Genomic DNA, 19812 nt, shown 5'->3' with positions numbered 1-19812 from the left:
ACGTTACCTAGCTCTTCGATTACTTCTGCTGTTACTGTATGTCCGGGCCAGTACCGATTTAAACAAATTGTCATTTCCTTTCGTCAACATGTCAGCAATTACGTTCAACTCCTTCCTCTAATCCCATCGGAAATTTTCAACTTTTATGTAACTATTTCAAATACACTATGTTTTTTTTTTAGTCGTGTCAAGCAACTTATCAATGCTATGTTTTAGAGTCGTGACAGGACAAAATCTCAAATGCGACTGCTTTTAACAAGTAACTCCAATTTATTACTTTATTTCTTATTTTTTAGTTTAGTTTACTTTAATTTCTTTATTATATTTTTCTTTTTCATCTGTACTTATCAATATATATATATATATATATTTGTTTTATGAACAATAAATCACTTATAATCTTTCATTTGTGACATAAAACTGGTCAAAATGCTCCCCCAGGCTAACTACATAAGTCACACCAATAAACGCGAAACTATTTAAGTTGGTTATGTTATAAGTATATCAAACATCGCGAAACCCGATATGTATATAGAAACATAACTAAATGATCGCCTTAAATAATAGGGTTATAACTCCGCTAATTTAACGATTAATACTAAATAATTTGCTACTAGAGATAGAAGTTATTCGCCATCTTTTAACTTAATTAATAATTATAATTTACTAAATAATTTAGAATTATCTGGAAGAAAAGAACTGACTCGTTGTGGGGCTTGAACTCGCAACTTCGCTTGCGCTGCGGTGTTTTTCTGCAGTCTTCCAAAATAAAATTCCAAATATTCCTAAGTTATTGTATACCCTCTTTTTTATTGAACATTTGCTAGCAATTTAACACGTTATAAAAAATATGGTACGTTTAAGGAGCATAATAGAGAGGTTGCGGCCGAAGTACACAGTAATTACAATTTTTATGCATTATATAGGCCTATATCATTTGATTCGTTAATACGTCGTTTTATTGAAAATTTAATACAATTACAATTTTTCTAATAGTATCGACAAATACAAACAAGTAAAAATTATTAAAAAAAATATTATCTAGTAATTATAGTAAATGTATCTCATTACAAACATTAATTGTTGATCCTTCGTTTCTTGAAAACAAAAGTACAATTTAAATTTTGAATTATACTTAAAGTAATTGGAATAATAAACATTGCATGAAAAGTAGTTAATAGAGCAATAAGAAAAATTATCTTAAAGAATAAAACAGTACTATAAAAAGGCTGAAAAGCTAATATTAGTATTCCTAGAATTGTCGACATGGATCCTTGAATAATTGGAAATCCAACATCATAAATGCATTTTCTGATTCTTTCATGTGGTTCTTTATTTTTAGCAGTTATAAAAGAAAAAGAAATGTGTATCGGATAATTAATAGAAAATCCTACACACAATATAAATGTACATAAGGCAGGTATATCTAATTTAGCATTCCATAAACTCATATATCCTAAAGTTTCGAATATAATGCAGAATACAACGACTGCAACGCAAAATACGCTTTTAACATCAGGAATAAAAAGAAAAAAGATAATACAAATCAAAGCAGAAGCTACTATGGCTGTTTGAAATGTAGCGTATTTGATAAGAAACCTTTGTTCCATTAAATAAAATTGAGTATTATGAACTTTAACCGATATTGGCGATTTGCTTGCAATGTCATAACTATCTTTCATGATATTAATATAACTATTATCATCAATAACATCTTTCGTTAGTAATAAAACACGAGATGCTATAATTTTTGTAAAGTTTTTGTCAAATGCTATATCCAAAGTAAATTCTTTTGCTGGCTTTAATTTTAAAAAAACATTTCTTAAACCATTTATAAAATCTTGTTCTTTAGACAAATTATACGGAGATAATAACATTTTTCCTACGAGACTATTCTGAAATTCTTTATAGAGTTTCAACCACGACATTCTCATCGATATATCTGCGATATGTGGAAGATTTTCAAACTTTTTACACAATTCATCAATTGATTTTTGAATTTTAGGATCAGCATAATTTAATGGTTCATCGAAAATTAAATGAATTGGAAAATTATACCGGTTGAAATATTTAAAATTTGCATTCCAAAATGAAGAAAATTCTGAATTATCCTTAAATGCTTCGTTGTAATCATTACCTTCTTGAATGTAATGTAATCCCCAAATCGATAATGCAAAGTTACAAAAAAATATACAAAAAAATATAAATTTTACATATTTCTTTTCTAGAATATAACTAATATAATCTCTAAATTTAGCCATGATGAAGTTTTCTTTTTTGTGATTATCCCTTGAATCTTCAGTTCTGGAATCTGCATAATTAAAAATTAAATCGTGTAAATAAATAACAATTAAAATAACTGGTTAATGAAATTATGTCATTTTATAATATGTTACTCTTTACTTTTGTGTAAACTGTTTTAATTCCATTCATATCCATGAAATTATTTTATGTTTCCAAAATGGGAACGTTGGCGTTGTCCACGTATTAAAAATATATACTTTTATTAGGCTTTATAAAAAAAAATTATTGCACAATTAAGAATAGTATAAAACAAATTTTAATTATTTAGGCTACTTTTTATAAAAGATTACAGCAAATTATTTGGTATCATAAGCAATTAAGCGTTGTTTATGAAAATGTTTTTCACATTTTTGGCATCGAATCCAAGTGTTTCTTTCTTGTGTTACAAGTCATAAAATATGGTTTATGTCACCAAAGAGAATGTCTGTAATAATTGGGGCAATTGGGTGACCTAGACGAATCCTATGTAATCTTCCTGTCTTCAACAGTGATATTGCAATTTTATGACAGAAAGAAATATGTAAAATCAATTTGTCCTTAAGAAATTTTTTGTAATTTTTTCAAGTTTATAAATATGTGAAATCTTTTCATTAAGACGATGTTGGTAGAACCTTCAAGCATTAACGAAGAGAACACCACCATTTTTTTAAAAATCTCCAATGGGGTCTTAGCCGTCCAACATACGATCTAATAGGTCTACACCTTCCTTAACTTTATTATATCTTTTTAATGTAACATCTTTTTCTGTAATATCTTTATAATAATGTAATATCTTTTTAATGGCTGTGTAACATATTTTTCATTCCTCACGCGCTACTTTGTTTTTTTGTACCGGAGTAATTGCATAGAAGTTATTAGCTACCGTTACTATGGAATTATCATTCCATTTCACGCAGATCTGAATGATAGTTGAAGGAGCCTCTGTTTTTTTTCCATTTCTTTAGTGGAAGAAATTGGATATTTTGAAGTATGATTCTCTCGGATTGTACCACTGGCTTGGAATTTCTTCTCTGAAAGTTCATGCGTGACTGGAACGTTGCATCCAACAAACTGCACGCTGCTCGACTTTCTAATGGGATGTTTTTAACACCGCTTTTTCCACAATAAATTTGCATATTGTATAGATATCCGTCAACTTCACATAACATCCATTTTAGATGAATGGTGCCCATGATAAGGTATCATTTCCTCATCAATAACCAAATATTGATGGAAGATGCCAAATTGTTGAAACTGAGTGTTTAAAGTTTCATAAAGGACTTTGACGACTTTCGAATGATCCAAATTTTGCTTGTCAACAATATGGAACTGCGAAACCTCTCTCGGCTTATAATTTTGCCAAAAATCGGAGCTTAAAGATCCTTGGTAATTGTCCATTGTCATTTCTAGTGGGTAAAGAATGGTATCCATTAACGAGCAACAATCCCAAAAACTGCCTAATTTCTTGTTCAGATCCCCAAAATATAGATTACCCTTGTCTCGCGTTGCATACAGACATATTTTCCTCCCGTATTTTATTGATAATTTGAGGGGTAAAATAACAGTTCAAATACCTCAGATTCTGATTTTATTGTGTTCTTACTCTACTTTATCTAATAAATGCAATATCTTCAGATTTTCTCCATTTAAACAAATTACTATGTCTTCGTTTGGCAGCAGATTCTAAACGTTCTTCACTATCACTCTCACTAGGAAATGAGATTTGATGACATGTTATTACATTTGAACAAAAAGTTAACTTTTGTTACAAGGACAATGCCAACGTTTCCCTTTTGGGAACAAAAATAAACTTTTAAAACTTCTCAGTGCATGATAATGTTATATATAATTTCTAAATAAGGTTTTATGATGTGTACTTTATTAATTGTAAATTATCAAAATAATTTTATAAGATAAAAATATACATGAAATAATAATGAAAATAATATTACATACATTAACTTGTATTAACTAATAATTTAAAGTTAATATTTTATGTAAAATTATATATACAGTCGACCTCCCTATAACACGGTAGATACGTTCCGGTTTTTATGAATCCATTTTCTACGAGTCCAGCCAATCACAGCCCGGCACGTATGCAGTTTACGGACTACGGCTGTTTGAAAAGTTTCTTCCATAAAATTAATCGATTCTAGACTAATTCGACTCAACATTTCCCAAAAAATACGTATAATTTTTTGGGAATAATCCATATAAACTATGCTATAAACAAAAAATTGTAGGATTAATTACCAAGCGTGCACCGTTCGACTACGCCATTGCTTAAGCTTGTTTTCGTCGTGGAGATTGTCATCGAATGGCGCTGGCGTGCTTCCTGATAAATTATTTTTTTTGCGAAAAATTCGCTGAACTTTGGAGACATTATTAATATAAATATAATTTTTATGGACATTAAATAATAAATGGTTTTTAGTAGGTCCGCTGCTCGTTTAAACTCAACGGTTTGTACAATATCCGCTATTGATCTAGATTCGACCAATCCTGTCGCGACACGAGTCGGCGATGACGTTTTACCGAATTATACGAGTTTTTTTTAGCGTGTTTGTACGAATACTGTCGCAATTTTTTCGCCGTGATATAGGAATCCGAACTATAGGAATCCGTGTTATAAGGGGGTCGACTGTAATATTCTGCAAATAATAAAATGTAACATAAATTATGCAATAAGTAAAAAATTGTCTTTTTTCTTCTATGAAGAAAACCGAAAAAACAAATTGAAAAAGTTAAACGTAAAATTTATATAATTGGCATTTCTTACAGATTACGTACCTTCAATATGACGAAAAGTGAAGCAATGTAATCGTTTCTGTTCTCTGAATCCACTTAGAACCATGCAACTCCCAAAAAACGTCATTAAGTAAATATAAGTGAAGCAAATACATGCACCGGCAAAAAGATTGAATAAAGAGATACCGGGAAATGGAGAAGTCATTCCAATGACAAAAGAGAAAAAATTCGTAATGGAAGTAACAGTTACAGATATCGCTGCTTCTGAATATGTTTTCTGTATTCGTTTCTCTACAGAATCTTCTGGGTTAGTTTTTCTCCAAGCTGCTATAAATACAAATGCATCGTCGATTTCCATAGCTAGAAATATAATGAAATGAATTTAATATTAATTTAAATTAATGTGAAGATTACAAACTAATATTGAAAAATGCTGAAATAATGAACAATAATTCATCATCAAGTTTTATTAGTGTCAAAATATTCTACGAAACATACGTTTATGACAAATATACGTTGTACATCTACATGATAGAATTAAGAATAAATCAAACTTTTAATATAAATTTTACTACGTGTATAGTTTAAGTATTTATAAAGGCCATTTTCAATATATATTTCTGTATTTATGGGTTCATATAACTTTTTAGTGTAAATCATGAAGTCTTTGTGATGATTTTAAAGATCCGTAGCTTCTCCAATCAGAAAGGATCAGAATGTGATCAGAAAAGGCAAACTAAGGCTTACTCCAACCTGATGATGCATCCTTGTTATCTTTCCCCTAAAATAAGAGAGAACTTGAAGAGATTTTTATAATAAATTTCAAAGATATCAGGTCAATACTCAATGTGGTTATATATATATATATTATACACAAACGTTATTTTCATAGATTTATAAAGTAAGAATTAGTAAATTTAAAAAAATATACTTATGAATGTCAACAAACCTACCTAATATAGCGAACATTAAGGCAAAATTTACATCTAAAGAATTCAGTCCACAAAAAAGTATAAATCCAAATCCACTTATTATGGCTAATAATGCTGAAATACATGCTGATAAACCAAGCCAAGGTTTACTCGTTATCCAATCATTTGTCATGCAAATAATGAAAGAAAATGTTGCTACAATCATAAAAACAACAGCAGATAAAGGACGCAATACACTAGAATATTCCTTCATTTCATCTTCTAATGATTCAAAATTTAAAAATGCTAATTGTAAATGTCGAAATTTTAATTGCCTTAAGATTTTATTTAAAGTTGTTGTCCATTCAGAAATATCTTTTAGTTTTGATGAATCTGACGTGTCAAATGTATAGAAAAATATAAATGCTTGAGCTTTTTGAAGATATCCTTTAGAATCTACTGTTACACCACCTATTGACATAGCATACGGTTTATAAAAATATGTTACTTTATCTATTTCAAAAGGATATTTCATTTTATATTTGCCAGAGATTATATCTCTTGCATGTGGTATTAACTTAATTATTTCATTCTGAAAACATTTTCCATATTGTTTTCCACACAATGTTGAATAATTCGCTATTTTTCCATTTCTTTTCACACTAATATTTTTTATAATATTATCAAAATAAACGACTTCTTGAATGATATCATCTTCAAATATATTTTTATCTTCTTTAGTATATAATATAATCATACATTCATTCCTTGTACTCGCAATTCTGGGAATAAACACAAATTCTGAAGTATTCATCGGAAATAAATGTTCAACTAAGTTCAAAATTTCTATGGCTTTTCCATTTGTTGCAGTGAAAAATTTGTGAACATCTCTAGTAACTTTATGTTTTAAAAATCCCAATGATAGAATTGCTGTTAAAACGAGTGGTCCAAAAAAGAATAAGAAATAATGTCTTGCAATTAATCTACCCAGAAGTGAAAATTGATGAGATAATTTTTCATGAATGAAAAGATGCCTGAATTTTTTCTTCATTTCTGTAAAAGAATAAAATTTTAATTACATAAAAAAAAACTTATTTTTACAAACGTTTATCTATGAATTATAAGCTTCAAAAATTAAGTTTTTTCATTATAATATTATAGAAGCTTACGATATTTATCTAAAATCATTGTATACGCAAACAAATTTTCTCTGATACAAACCTTGATTAATCAAGGTTATAATTCACTTTATAATTTATATTACAGCAATATAGATAATACAATAATTCGTACTTTGAACGATATAGATTTGTAATGGCATTGACTTGATTAATTTACACGTGTAAATCTCAAGTGGTAAATGCACTTTAATTAACAGAATTATTTTCCACACTAAATTTCTTAATATATATTTCGTATATACAGTATTCCTATCATTAGTGAAGTTATAGGGAATAAAATATTATCTATTATAGGGGAGACTATTCCACGTGCGGACAGTTTCACAAATGGACAATTTAAATTTTGCAACGCGTTATATCATCAATAGGCTTCAAGAGTTTATGGCTAAATGGCAACCTCGTACTGTGTGAACTTCAGCAACGTGGGACAATCATGTAACATAGAAAGCGGTAAAACAATTTCAGGGATCCTGTTTAATTTTTTCAGGCGACACTTGTAAGATTCTCAGTCAGCATGTTTTGCAGGACCAGTTAGACTATGCCGTAAAGAAATATGCTTATGGCTATCTCAAATACAAGAAGCGACTCTTCTAAAGACTTATAAGCTAAACACTCAATTTTCAGAAGCTCTGTTTGAGAAGTGGGTCCTATTATTTGGATAAGGATCTGTTTGTGTTTAGGGCTACGTGCTTGCCAAGTTTAGTTCGAATCGTAGAAGACAAGGTATGGTTGTATCTCCTTGTGAGTAGAAATACAATAGGTCTGCGGCTGATGGCAAACTTGTTACATACCTTGCAAGGAAAAATCGTTCATGGATATTTATAAACACAAATTTTTAAAAAAAATTTAGTTGTAGGAGTGTATAATTAAATCTGTTCTCTACAGCCTCAATTCACAAGAGATCGTAAACAAGTCTCTCCTATTTTACTGATAATTGTTTAAAAAGTGATTCGATATGTTCTATTTTATATCTTTGATCAGTTAAAAATTAATATAAACAAAGCTAGCAAAGAAATTTTATCAAAAAATGTTTTGCTAAGCTTTCCACTACTGATAAAAACATCTTAATAAATTTCAAAGATATCAGGTCAATACTCAATGTGGTTATATATATATATATTATACACAAACGTTATTTTCATAGATTTATAAAGTAAGAATTAGTAAATTTAAAAAAATATACTTATGAATGTCAACAAACCTACCTAATATAGCGAACATTAAGGCAAAATTTACATCTAAAGAATTCAGTCCACAAAAAAGTATAAATCCAAATCCACTTATTATGGCTAATAATGCTGAAATACATGCTGATAAACCAAGCCAAGGTTTACTCGTTATCCAATCATTTGTCATGCAAATAATGAAAGAAAATGTTGCTACAATCATAAAAACAACAGCAGATAAAGGACGCAATACACTAGAATATTCCTTCATTTCATCTTCTAATGATTCAAAATTTAAAAATGCTAATTGTAAATGTCGAAATTTNTTGTCCCGGCAAATCTTTTATTAAATTTTAAATTTTTACATTAAAATTTTAAAATAAAACATCTATTAAAAACTTACTTTCAGAGAGAGAGCGAAAGACTTACACTAGTTATCCGAATTAAATGTTCCAAAATTTAGATAAATATTTATAATAGTTTTAATATAAATATTCGTTTATCAAAGTGACCTATTAATGTGTAAAATTGTTTATATAGTAGAGTATACTTTAGATTATAATTATAATTAAGAAATGAAATCGAGCAAATATTTGTAGTTTTATCAATAATAAAACTAATAATAAGAAAAAGTTAATAATATTTTATTAAATATAAAATAAGAAAATTTAAATGAATCTTAAGCTTTATTCATAAGCGCATTTTGGGAATTCATTTATAACTTACATGTAATTACAAACAAACCCGGGATTATTTACATTTTTAAACAATGATTAAAAACTCGAATATTGTTATTATGCACCTCTATGTATGATGATTATTCGTATACAAAGGTGCATAAATGAATAAGGACATGACTTTTAACATCTTTCGTAAGTTTCTGTACGTTTAAATAATGTTAAAATAACTTTCTACAAGTGTATTTTACCTAAATTCATTTCTATCGTTTCCAGCGATGGAGTCGATTTTACGCGAGACATCCTGTATAAATGGAATCGAAATTAATATTATCCTTCTAAAATAATATTTTCCAATCGTGTTAGAGAGAAACCGTGTTGTAGAAGTGCCGTGTTTTACGAGGGATATCCGTACTTTGAAAAAAAAAATTCTGTTTTATTTCTAAACATTTTATTTTATTTTACACAGAAGTTTACGTTTACATTTAAAATGTCGTTTTTAAAGTTATATATATATTATATATATATATTATAATATTTATCACGTATTTAAAAATATATCTGTTAACGTTATTTATTAGAAAATTTAAAAATAGAAATGGTATTTCTAATGGAAAAAAATGAAAAATTATAATTTCCGACAATACTGAGTACTACAGGAATGACAAACATTGCATGAAATGTAGTTTGTATAGCTATTAGAAAAATGATTTTAAAGAATGAAACTACTGAATAAAATGGTTGAAATGCTAGAATTAAAATGCCTAGAATAGTTGTTGTAGATCCTTGAAATATAGGAAAACCAACTTCATAAATTGATTTCTTAAGTCTTTCGTTTTGATTCATATCTGTGGCAGTAAAGAAAGAAATAGAAATATGCGTGGGATAATTAATAGAAAATCCAACACATAAAATTAAAGTAACTAAACTAACCATATCTAATTTAACATTCCATAAACTCATATAACCTATAGTTTCGAAAATAATACAAAAAACGATAATAGTGACTGGTAAAACGATTTTTATATTTGTAATAAAAATTAAAAAAACTAAACAAATTAATGATGATGTTATTAAGGCTGTTTGAAATGTAGCTTTTTTAATTAAAAACATTTGTTCTATTAAATGGAAATGAAGGCCATCAACGGTAGAAGATATTGGCGACTGATCAATTATTTTATAAGAATCAATCATTAAAGATGCTTCATGAAATTCAGTTTTAATATTAATTGTTGGAAAAAGAAAACGAGATGCTATAATTTTAGTATAATTTTCATTGAATGCGATGTCGTAGTTAAATTCTTTTGCTTGTTGAAATTTTAAAAATACGTTTCTTAATGCATCTATAAAATCTAATTCGTTTGACATATTGTAAGATGAAAACAGAAATTTTCCTATAGGAGATGCTTGTATGTTTAGAAATTCCTTTAACCACGATAATCGTAGTGACGAATCTGCAATATTTGGATGATTTTCAAACTGTTTGCAGAGTATTTCTATTGAATTTTGAACCAGAGGATCAGCATAATTTAATGGTTCGTTGATAATCACATTAATAGCATAACCATATTGATAGTAATGCTTGTTTAGTTTAAAGAAGAGAGAAAATTTCGATTCGTCTTTGAAAGCATCACTGAAATTATTTCCAGCTTGTGTAAATGTTAGTCCCCAGAGTGCAATTCCAAGATTACATAAAAATATAAACATGACACTAAATTTTACACTTTTACGTGTTAAAAAATTGCCTATTTTATCCCTGAATTGAGACATTATAAACTCTTCTTTTAGAGAAACATGTCCACTCGTCATAACTTCATTTTTCGAATCTGCAAAAGAATATTTAAGAATTTAATTTTTGAATAAAGAAAAAAAACAGATTTTATAAATTATATTTAGGCTTACTTTTAGAAATTTTAATAGAAAAAAATTGATAAACCTCCGATTTTAAACATAATAAATAGAATATTTACGTAATGTATAAATACACTAATTGCTGTAAAAATTAACACTTTAAGAAACAGTTGTCGTATCGCTGCGAAACTTGGCGTGCTAATAAGCCTCAAACGGATATAGAAATGATTAGAGTTATAACGTGATGTCTCATTGCGTAATGCCAGCAGAGGAAGTTAAAATGCGTCCGTCTTAGCCTATAAAAAAGCGCGCAAAAGCATCCTGTCTGTAGTTTACCTGTTGCAGAGGGAAGCGGTATCAGTATATCTGCCTTTACGTCGTAATCGAAGACCATATGAACAACTATCCGAGTTTGAGAAAAGAAGGATCATTGGGTTGAGAGAAGCCGGATGGTCATCTCGCCGAATAACCTACCTCCTAGGCTGGCAACATGTGTGGAGATATTGAGACTAGTGGACAAGAGAGAGCGCGCATACACGGCGCCCAGGCTCAGGATGCCCTTGGCAGACCACAAGCCAAGAGGACTGCCTCCTCCGGCAACCACACACAAAGTCGACCATATCGTTGTCCGCCATTCTGACACAGGTGGCGTCATCATTACATGCTCCTGTGTCTGTCCGTTGCCAATGACCCAGTCTCCAACATCTGCCTCTATCAATCCACCATCCCACAAGGTATAAAGTACTAAACTGATGGATCCAAATCTCCAGGGGCAGTGGGCGCGGCTGTTATCTTCGATAATCCAATGAAGAGGACCTTCTGGCAAGGTGCCTATAGGCTGAATCCGTCTTGCTCCATCAACCAAGCCGAGTCGCTAGCCATCCTTAACACCCTCAGGCGTATCCAAGATAATATTACCAGTTACAACAGTAAAAAACATCAACATTAGCGACAGTAGTGTCGTACATTACAAGATTCGTAATCGTAACTAACGCCTCCACATAATCAACAATAACTTGAAGATCCTATACGAAATCTCAAATACTGTCAATATAAAATTTTACTGGATCAAAGGCCACCCAGGAAGCAATGGCAATGACAAGGCAGCAATCAAAAACGCCTCCTCTTGATCCACTGTATGTAGCTACTCCTTGATCCCCCTGTCCATTGTTCAAGGTAAGCTGAACTCTATTCTAATGTGTTGTTGGCAGGAGTGGGATGGGAGCCTGACAGGATGTGTCTCACCCACAACTTTATCTCCAGCATCTCTTGCAGGATCAGCAACCGTCATTTTATCACCAATCACGTCATGACTCAAATACTAACAGCACACGGCAACTTCAGAGCCTTACCTCTATAGGTTCTTGAGGAAGGGGAACGGTTTGTGTCACTGTGATACTAATGAAAACGAAGATCCAATGCATCTAATCTTTATCTGCCCTGTTCAAAATCACGCTACCGTGCAAACCTTCATAAGGTTATTGTGGAACGAGGGTATCTTTGGCCCAGCGAACTCTATATCTTAATAGAGTACCAGATCATCTTTCAAGAATTCAAGACCTTCGTGAGACACCTGAAACTAACGGACCATACCACTACTAGCCCAAGCGACACCTAACGGACAGCTTGTCTCCTGGGCCAACAGGGACCCTCCAAAAGAGGACTCCTTATTGCTTCTTCTCAGTGCAACCTCTTCTTTTGTTAACTTTTATCAAGGTTGCCTCATCTGTTCTACTATTCAAAGTATTACTCTATGGGCCTTCTCCTGTAAATACAAATTGTTCTGCATGCATAAATTATTGCTTATCCTTGTCTTATCCAATAGTCCTCCTTGCGATTCATCCTTCCACTTTCAAACCTCCAACTATCCCACCTTTCCAACTTTTCCTCAAATCACTCTTCCTCCTTCTTTCACCTATCTTTCTTATCTTTTAAGGCTACGCCTTTGAGCATAGCCTTTCTTCTTTCACGTGTGTGTGTCTGTCCTTACCATTTCAAGATACGGACAGACACGCACACATGGAAAAGAAAGGAATAGCCTGGGTGAGGAATAGGCTATTTGGGATCGCGGCGGCCATTATGTGGCATCATACACCGTTGCATCGTTTGGAATAGTATCGCTCTCAACTGAATTGAACCACAATTAAATGGAATCGGGTCGTCAACAGCAATGAATCCAAATTTAGTTAGGGCACTGACAACGGCCGTGTTCCTGTCTGAAGACACCGTTGTGAACGCCTCAATTCTACCTACGCTTTGGAGCAACACACCATTCCATAGCTGGTGTGATGGTCTGGGGTACCATTACATACGACAGCTGATCACCTCTAGCAGTGATTCAAGGGACCATGACAGCCCGGCAGTATGTTACTGACATCCTGCAGCCACATGTGTTGCCTCTTACGACAGAACTCCCAAGAGCCATTTTCCAACAGAAATGCTCGACCACACATAGCAAGGATGTCACAGGACTGCCTCCGCCAAATTATCACATTTCCCTGGTCTGCCGGTCTCCTGATTTGTCACCGATCGAAGATGTTTTGGTTCACCTGGTACGCCAAGTTGAACAGCCTATGAATCTGGCCGAACTAGAAAACCGCTTGCAGCAACTGTAGACAGATGCTACAGAACACCATACGGCAACTACATGCCTTCATGCCGCCCGTGTTAAATCGTATATTCACGCCATAAAGGTGGCTCAACAAGGTACTAGAATCTCCTTTCAGTAGTAGTTCTTCCTGCAATAAATGATCTTTTGCTTTTGTTTTGTAATCACTTATATCACCGTTACACTCATACATGTACAATTTCGTTCGATCCTTACAACTCCTTGGCATGCTAATTTTTATGGCAATATGTGTATCGTACTGAGGATACGATGAAATTTTATAATATTAGAGAAGTCAATACGAATATTATTTTTTCTCGAATCCAAGCGGTTAGAAAACCCAGAAATTTTATGAAAAGTAGTCTGGATTTGTTGGACCCCGTTCTACACCAACCATCTACTTCATTGTGTACTTGGCCGAACGTATACTAGATAGAATTAAAAGGTCCTCTTAGTGTCCATAGGGCAGATCCAGTAAAAAAATACATTATTATAAAATCATTTAAAGATATAAAAACTTTCAAGATTAATTACTGCAAAATCTTCTCCTATTATAATATAACTTATTCTAAAGATATTCATAATAAATACAGACATACACATACAAATAAGCAAATTGCAAATACAGTAGAGCATCAATTATCCGACTCCCGATCAACCGTCACATCGGTTAACCGACCGCATTCTAGTAGGCAAATTCAAATGTCCGTGTGGCGCAACAATATTTGGCTATATCTTGGCTACTTTAATATTATTTTTACGTGTTTTAGCTGGCAATACTGGCTCAACCATGAAAGGGAACCAGTATTTAAACGAAGTTTAATTTTCTAATTTTTAACGATACAATAGCGACGATTATTATTTTAAAAAATTTTTGTTAGGCTTAACATCGATGAAAATTCAATGCGAAGTAGGTTAATAGCGATATACTAATATACTAATTACATGGGATATACTAATATACTATATTAGTAACGTATTTTTCCATATTTTTCAGTTATCCGACCAACCCCAGTCCCCAATTGAGTCGGATAATCGATGCTCTACTGTACCTAAATATGTATGTCTTTTGATATTTATCTATTAAAGTTTTCTTTCTGTTTCAAGCTAATTCGTTTTTTATATTTCATCACATAAAAACATTATCAATATATTACATTTTATATTTAAATATAATTCATTTAATAAATATACTGATTATCTAAGGTACAGTACATTAATTTGTTGCATTCTTTCTTACTATTTACTTTAATAAAGAATTTTTATAGATTCTCTCCGCAATTTTAAAATAATATAGGCTTATATACATATTACAATATAAATACTAAATAAAAACTTACAGTTACAGAATTTGCAGTAAATTTTTATAAAAAAGAAAAGGTAATCACTTCTTATAAAATGTTATCATAAGTAATATAATACATTATATAATAGTCTTAATAAAATATATACCTCAGAAAATGTTCAATCTCGGTTTGCTTTAATAGGAGCAATATAGTATTTACCTTTTACTTTTTGAAGAGTGATGCAGTGTAGTCGTTTTTGCTCCCTGTAACCACTGATCACTAAGCAACTTCCAAAGAAAGTCATCAAGTAAATGTAAGTAAAGCAAACGAATGCCCCTGCGAAATACGTAAATATACGGATGCCTGGAAATATCGAACACATTCCAATACAAAATGAAAGAAAACTTGTAAAAGATGTAATAAATATAGATACTGCGGCTTCCGAGTAAGTTTTTTCCATTCTATTTTCTACAGAATCTTCTGGATCCGTACTCCTCCAAGCTGCTATAAGTATAAAAGCATCGTCTATTTCCATTGCTGAAAGTACAGAGATCACTCATTATTCATAATGAAAAAATATATATAATTAATTTTTGCATTCTTAATTTAACACTTGCAAATCTTATAGTCATGTTAGAGATTTTCATGCTAAATTGAGTGGTTTTAAATTTTATTTAAAACAAAAGTAAAATAGAACACTGAAATTGTTACGTCTACATGAAATGAAACTTTATCGTAACTACTTTTATAATGATAATTTACAATAAAATCTGTTTAAAAAATAACTATGGAAGTTGAGTGTATATTTAATACTATAGATCTGGCAACAATTATTGTATTAGTGTATTTAAAATATACTGTACTGAAAGTTATGGATAGAACATCGAGTATGTGCGGTAGTTGATATCAAATATAATCAATAATGTTGAACGTTTTGTGTCTCCTACAAAGGATCTTTGCTACGTCCCACAGTTTGATAACCATTGAGTTTAATGTACTATTAGCTTTTAGAGTTTAGGGTTTCATAGAGTATTAATTCGGATATTTATAAAAATTTCTGAAACTCCCGACATGTACAGTATTGACTTCAAACATTTTGTTCGGGAATTTTGGGGATCTCTCGTATCCTTGTATCCTGAACTGTGCCAGTGCACCCTGCGACTGCACCACACCGGCAATGTAGGGCCCCCAGATATGGCCCAAATTTACATTTCGATATTCTTAGTACAGTAATCAGTTTATAAAAGATTGGTTTGGTGTCTCCCTGTGGTGGCGGCCCAAGGCAATTGCTCTTTTTGTTAGGATAAAGTGCCACTATTGCTGGCTGACGGATGGTTGTTTTAAACGTTTCTTTACGCTTCTTCGGCTACGACGATAGATATGGTCCATCGTCATGAACTGCATTAACGTAACGTTAGAATAATATTTACATATTAACATAACGTTAGAATAATAATAACGTTATAATCATATTTGTGTTTTGTGTCAAATTTAACCTACGTCGTGAAGCTTAGTTACCTTTTCATAAAAAATATCTAGTTACAGAGGATGATTTGGTAATTATGACTCAAATTTACGATATCTTTTGTTCTACTTGTCGAGTATAAATCAAATTTTGAAAACTGGGTTGCTTTTCTTTGCATTCTAAGAATGTTTGAATTCAATTGTTCTAAAAAATGGAGGCAGCAGTTGCTACCGAAGTTGACGTGCTCATCAAGCTTCTTTCCGAAGGTCTTTCATCCCGCGCTGTCGTAAAAACAGTTAAGAAGAATGAAATTGAAATTCCCCAGTCTCTTAGTAACAAAACGAAAAAGTGACAAGCGAGTGCTTCTGGTGAGTTACACCCAATATTTCTAAGGGTTCACAAATCTCGAAGTAAGGAGAAGCTAAGAAAGGTTAAGGAAATGTTTAGAAAAGAAATCCACCTAACCAGAGGACCATAGAAAACAGTCTGGGTATATTTAAGTTTACAGTTAATACCGTTATACATGAAGATCTGTAAGCAGCTACCAAGAAACAAGCATCTGCACATCTGCACACAAACATCTGCACATCGCCTCTCATCTGCACACAAAAAGCTTTACGAGAGGCATCTGGCTGGAGGAAAAAGCGACTACATGGCCACCCTAAATGAAGTGTATATGTACTTTGATTATTGCAATGAAACTCGAAAAATTCTGTACGTGCAGCCCAGACAGGAAGTATCAGAAGAATGGCTTGTCAAATGTTACGAAAGATGGCATGAAGGTTTTATGATTGTTGGAGGAATGACAGATTTTCTCTTATCAAAGTGCCAAAAATTGTGAAAGTTAACGCTAATTACTATGTGGAGAACATTTTGTAACTATATTTGGAATGTGAAATTCCAAAACTGTATCCTGCAGAAGCCAAAGTGACTTTTTACCATGACAAAGCGTCTAATCACACAGATAGATATACAGCTTCCTATCTCCAGAAATTGAAGGCTGAAGGTGGACCGAACCACATTCTTGCAGAGGACATATCAACCAAACCACCTGACATCAGCCCCATTGCTTTCTTTGGATTTGGCTTCCTAAAGCAACGTCTCTTTCTTCGTACGGCTACAATATTAGATAGTCTTTGGAAAGTAATTCAACAGGAGTGGTCATCGGTATCAGTCGAAACTTACAAGAAGGTCTTCGAAAAAATGATTTTGTGCTGTGAGCCAACGAGATGGAGAAGACATCGAGCAGACAAAAACAATTCACGGACAGGTGCTTTGTGAAAGAAACTAAGCGAAAAAATGAGTCACAATTAGCAACTCATCCTCTGCATATGCAATATGCTCTGTGCTATACAGTGACAAGAATAGCTTTACTTAATATCGAATGACGAGCTGATATGCTAAGTTATCTGTTGTTTATGTTTGATAGTTCAAAGTCGTCTACTGTACTATAGAGTTGTAAAGATATTTTATATACTATTAAGCTCTGAAGGTATTACTAGATGGCGCAAAGGGAAAATTGCAGTTTTAATCTGTCACCTGTATACGAACGAGTGATATGAAATTGTTTTCTAAACTATTTTAGTTCTATAAAATTTCAGACGACTTTATAATGTAGTTTAAATGTAGACTATTTATGAAAACAAAAGCGAATTATTACTCATTATTTACTATATTTTAAAACATATTTACTTACCTAAAACACTAAAAAATAAAGCGAAGACAACGTCAACATTTTCGAAACCAAACCATAGGAGCAATCCCATTCCACTTAAAACTGATAGACAAGCTGAAATACATGCCATAGAACCTAACCAAGGTTTACCTTTAATTGTATCGTTTGTCATGCAAATAATAAAAGAAAATATTAAAATTATAACAAAACATATTGGTATAAGAGGAACTAAGCAATTAGAATATTCTTCTAATTCTCCTTGTAATAAAAAACTGTTCAGAAACGTATAAGATATATAACGAAATTCCTGTTTTTTTAATACTTCGTTAAAAACATTTTTCCATCTTTCAATAGCTTCGTGTTTTTTCTTGTTTGTTTTATCCAACAGATAAAGTAATCTTGCTGATTTAATTTCTTCAACATATCCTTTCCTGTTAAGTTTTACACCTCCCAACGAAAATATATATTGTGTATATACAAATGTGAGTTTATTTAAATCAACAGGATATTTAATTTTATATTTCCCTGTAATAATTTCTTTAATATGAGGAATTAATTTAATTATTTCGCTTTCAACACATTTTCCATTTTTCTTCCCACACAATGTTGAATAATTGACCAATTTTCCATTCCATTCAACAGTTATATTTTTTATAATTTTATCTAAAATTGCAATTTCTTCAAAAATCTTTTCATCGAATAAATTTTTATTAGATTTAGAATATATAAGTATTAAACACATATCGTTTGGTTTTGAAATTCTAGTAGAATCAGAGTATATTGATGTATTCATAGGGAATAAACGTTCAGTAAGATCTTTAGCTTTATGTGCTCTTTCATTTGTAGCAGTAAATAAATAATCGGTGTCTCTGTTGACTTTATATTGTAAAAATCCTGTTGATAATATTAATGCTATCAAAACTGGTATGAAAAAAAACCACAAATAATGTCTTGCTATTAGTTTTCCCAGACAAGAAAATTGATGAGAAAGTTTTCGTTGAAGATAAGGATATTGGAATTTTTCTTTCATTTCTGTAAAAAAAACAAATATATATATATATATATTTATGTTTTTATTATGTTTGAAATATTAAATTCGGTAAAGTATTAAGTCTACGTAGAATAATAACGTAATACTTATAGCAAATCTTTGCTCCGTATCAAATAAATTTCAAATTAGAGGTCATTGATCGAGATTCATTTATGTTTTAAATGGAAATATACTTTAAACAGAAGATAACCTAAGTTAACCTTTTTTAAACTTTGTTCTGAAAAAATGCAATTTGTTTTAATTAATTAAAAATGGTCTTTATTTCGATTCATAAAATGTTTTAAATAAATTAATAATAAAGTGCAAATTCTTCTAATATTCATTCAATTTAAAATATGAAAATTTTATACATTCTATTAGATCTACAAGTTTAAATTATTCCACAGACTCGAATAAATCCATATTACAGTCGACCCCCTATAACACTGTTGATTTTTTCGTTTTATATGAATTCCATGTTGTACGAGTCACTTAGATTTTACAAATATGTAATCCGTTCACAGCCCGGCACACGTATTTGTAAAATTTAAGTGACTCGTACAACATGGAATTCATATAAAATGGAAAAATCAACAGTGTTATAGGGGGGTCGACTTGTACAATGGCATTATGTGAATAAACCAAAGAGTGTATTTATTCAAATTATATTTTTCTAAGCCATTAGTTAATGTAAACAATTTATTTAAAATTAGAAGATTTCTAATAATAAAATGCAACACTATATTTATTTAATAGTTGAGAAATTTTAGTTTATTTAATAATATCAATAGTTAATGAAGCTTTTAAAATAAATAGTAGAGAAATATTCATTTGAAATATTCTTCATAGCTGTTTTTTTAAATTAAAGATAAATTTATTAATTAATTAGTAATTTTTATTTTATTTAATCTATAAATTATTTATAATA

General features: G+C 31.1%; 2 protein-coding genes across 3 annotated transcripts in view; both read right to left on the bottom strand.

Annotated features, from left to right (window-relative positions):
- Window positions 1–920: 920 nt before the first annotated feature.
- LOC111626793 (patched domain-containing protein 3-like) lies at window positions 921–8741 on the bottom strand. Of its 2 annotated transcripts, none has more exons than XM_023370295.1 (4): window positions 8696–8741; window positions 5988–6998; window positions 5077–5394; window positions 921–2311 (listed from the first exon to the last, which is right to left on the bottom strand). In XM_023370295.1, the coding sequence occupies exons 2-4, from the start codon at window positions 6994–6996 to the stop codon at window positions 1077–1079; spliced, it is 2562 nt and encodes an 853-aa protein (XP_023226063.1). In that variant the 5' UTR covers window positions 6997–6998; window positions 8696–8741; the 3' UTR covers window positions 921–1076. The 2 variants fall into 2 exon arrangements, with proteins under 2 accessions (XP_023226063.1, XP_023226064.1); XM_023370296.1 differs by having other exon boundaries at window positions 8722–8736.
- Window positions 7043–19812, bottom strand: part of LOC111626786 (patched domain-containing protein 3-like) — a 14057-nt gene continuing 1287 nt past the window's right edge. The window contains exons 3-7 of the mRNA XM_023370288.1: window positions 17876–18301; window positions 14934–15251; window positions 10116–10795; window positions 8332–8632; window positions 7043–7056 (exon numbers count right to left, since the gene is read on the bottom strand). Coding sequence (XP_023226056.1) covers window positions 7043–7056; window positions 8332–8632; window positions 10116–10795; window positions 14934–15251; window positions 17876–18301 — 1739 coding nt within the window. The remainder of the gene's footprint in view (window positions 7057–8331; window positions 8633–10115; window positions 10796–14933; window positions 15252–17875; window positions 18302–19812) is intronic.

Source organism: Centruroides sculpturatus, unplaced genomic scaffold (genome assembly GCF_000671375.1).
Source record: "Centruroides sculpturatus isolate CEXI.00-Female unplaced genomic scaffold, Cexi_2.0 scaffold388, whole genome shotgun sequence".
In the NCBI taxonomy this organism is placed as follows: Eukaryota; Metazoa; Arthropoda; class Arachnida; order Scorpiones; family Buthidae; genus Centruroides; species Centruroides sculpturatus.
The sequence above is the reverse complement of the archived record's forward strand: the minus strand, read 5'-3'. Positions and strand labels throughout refer to the sequence as shown.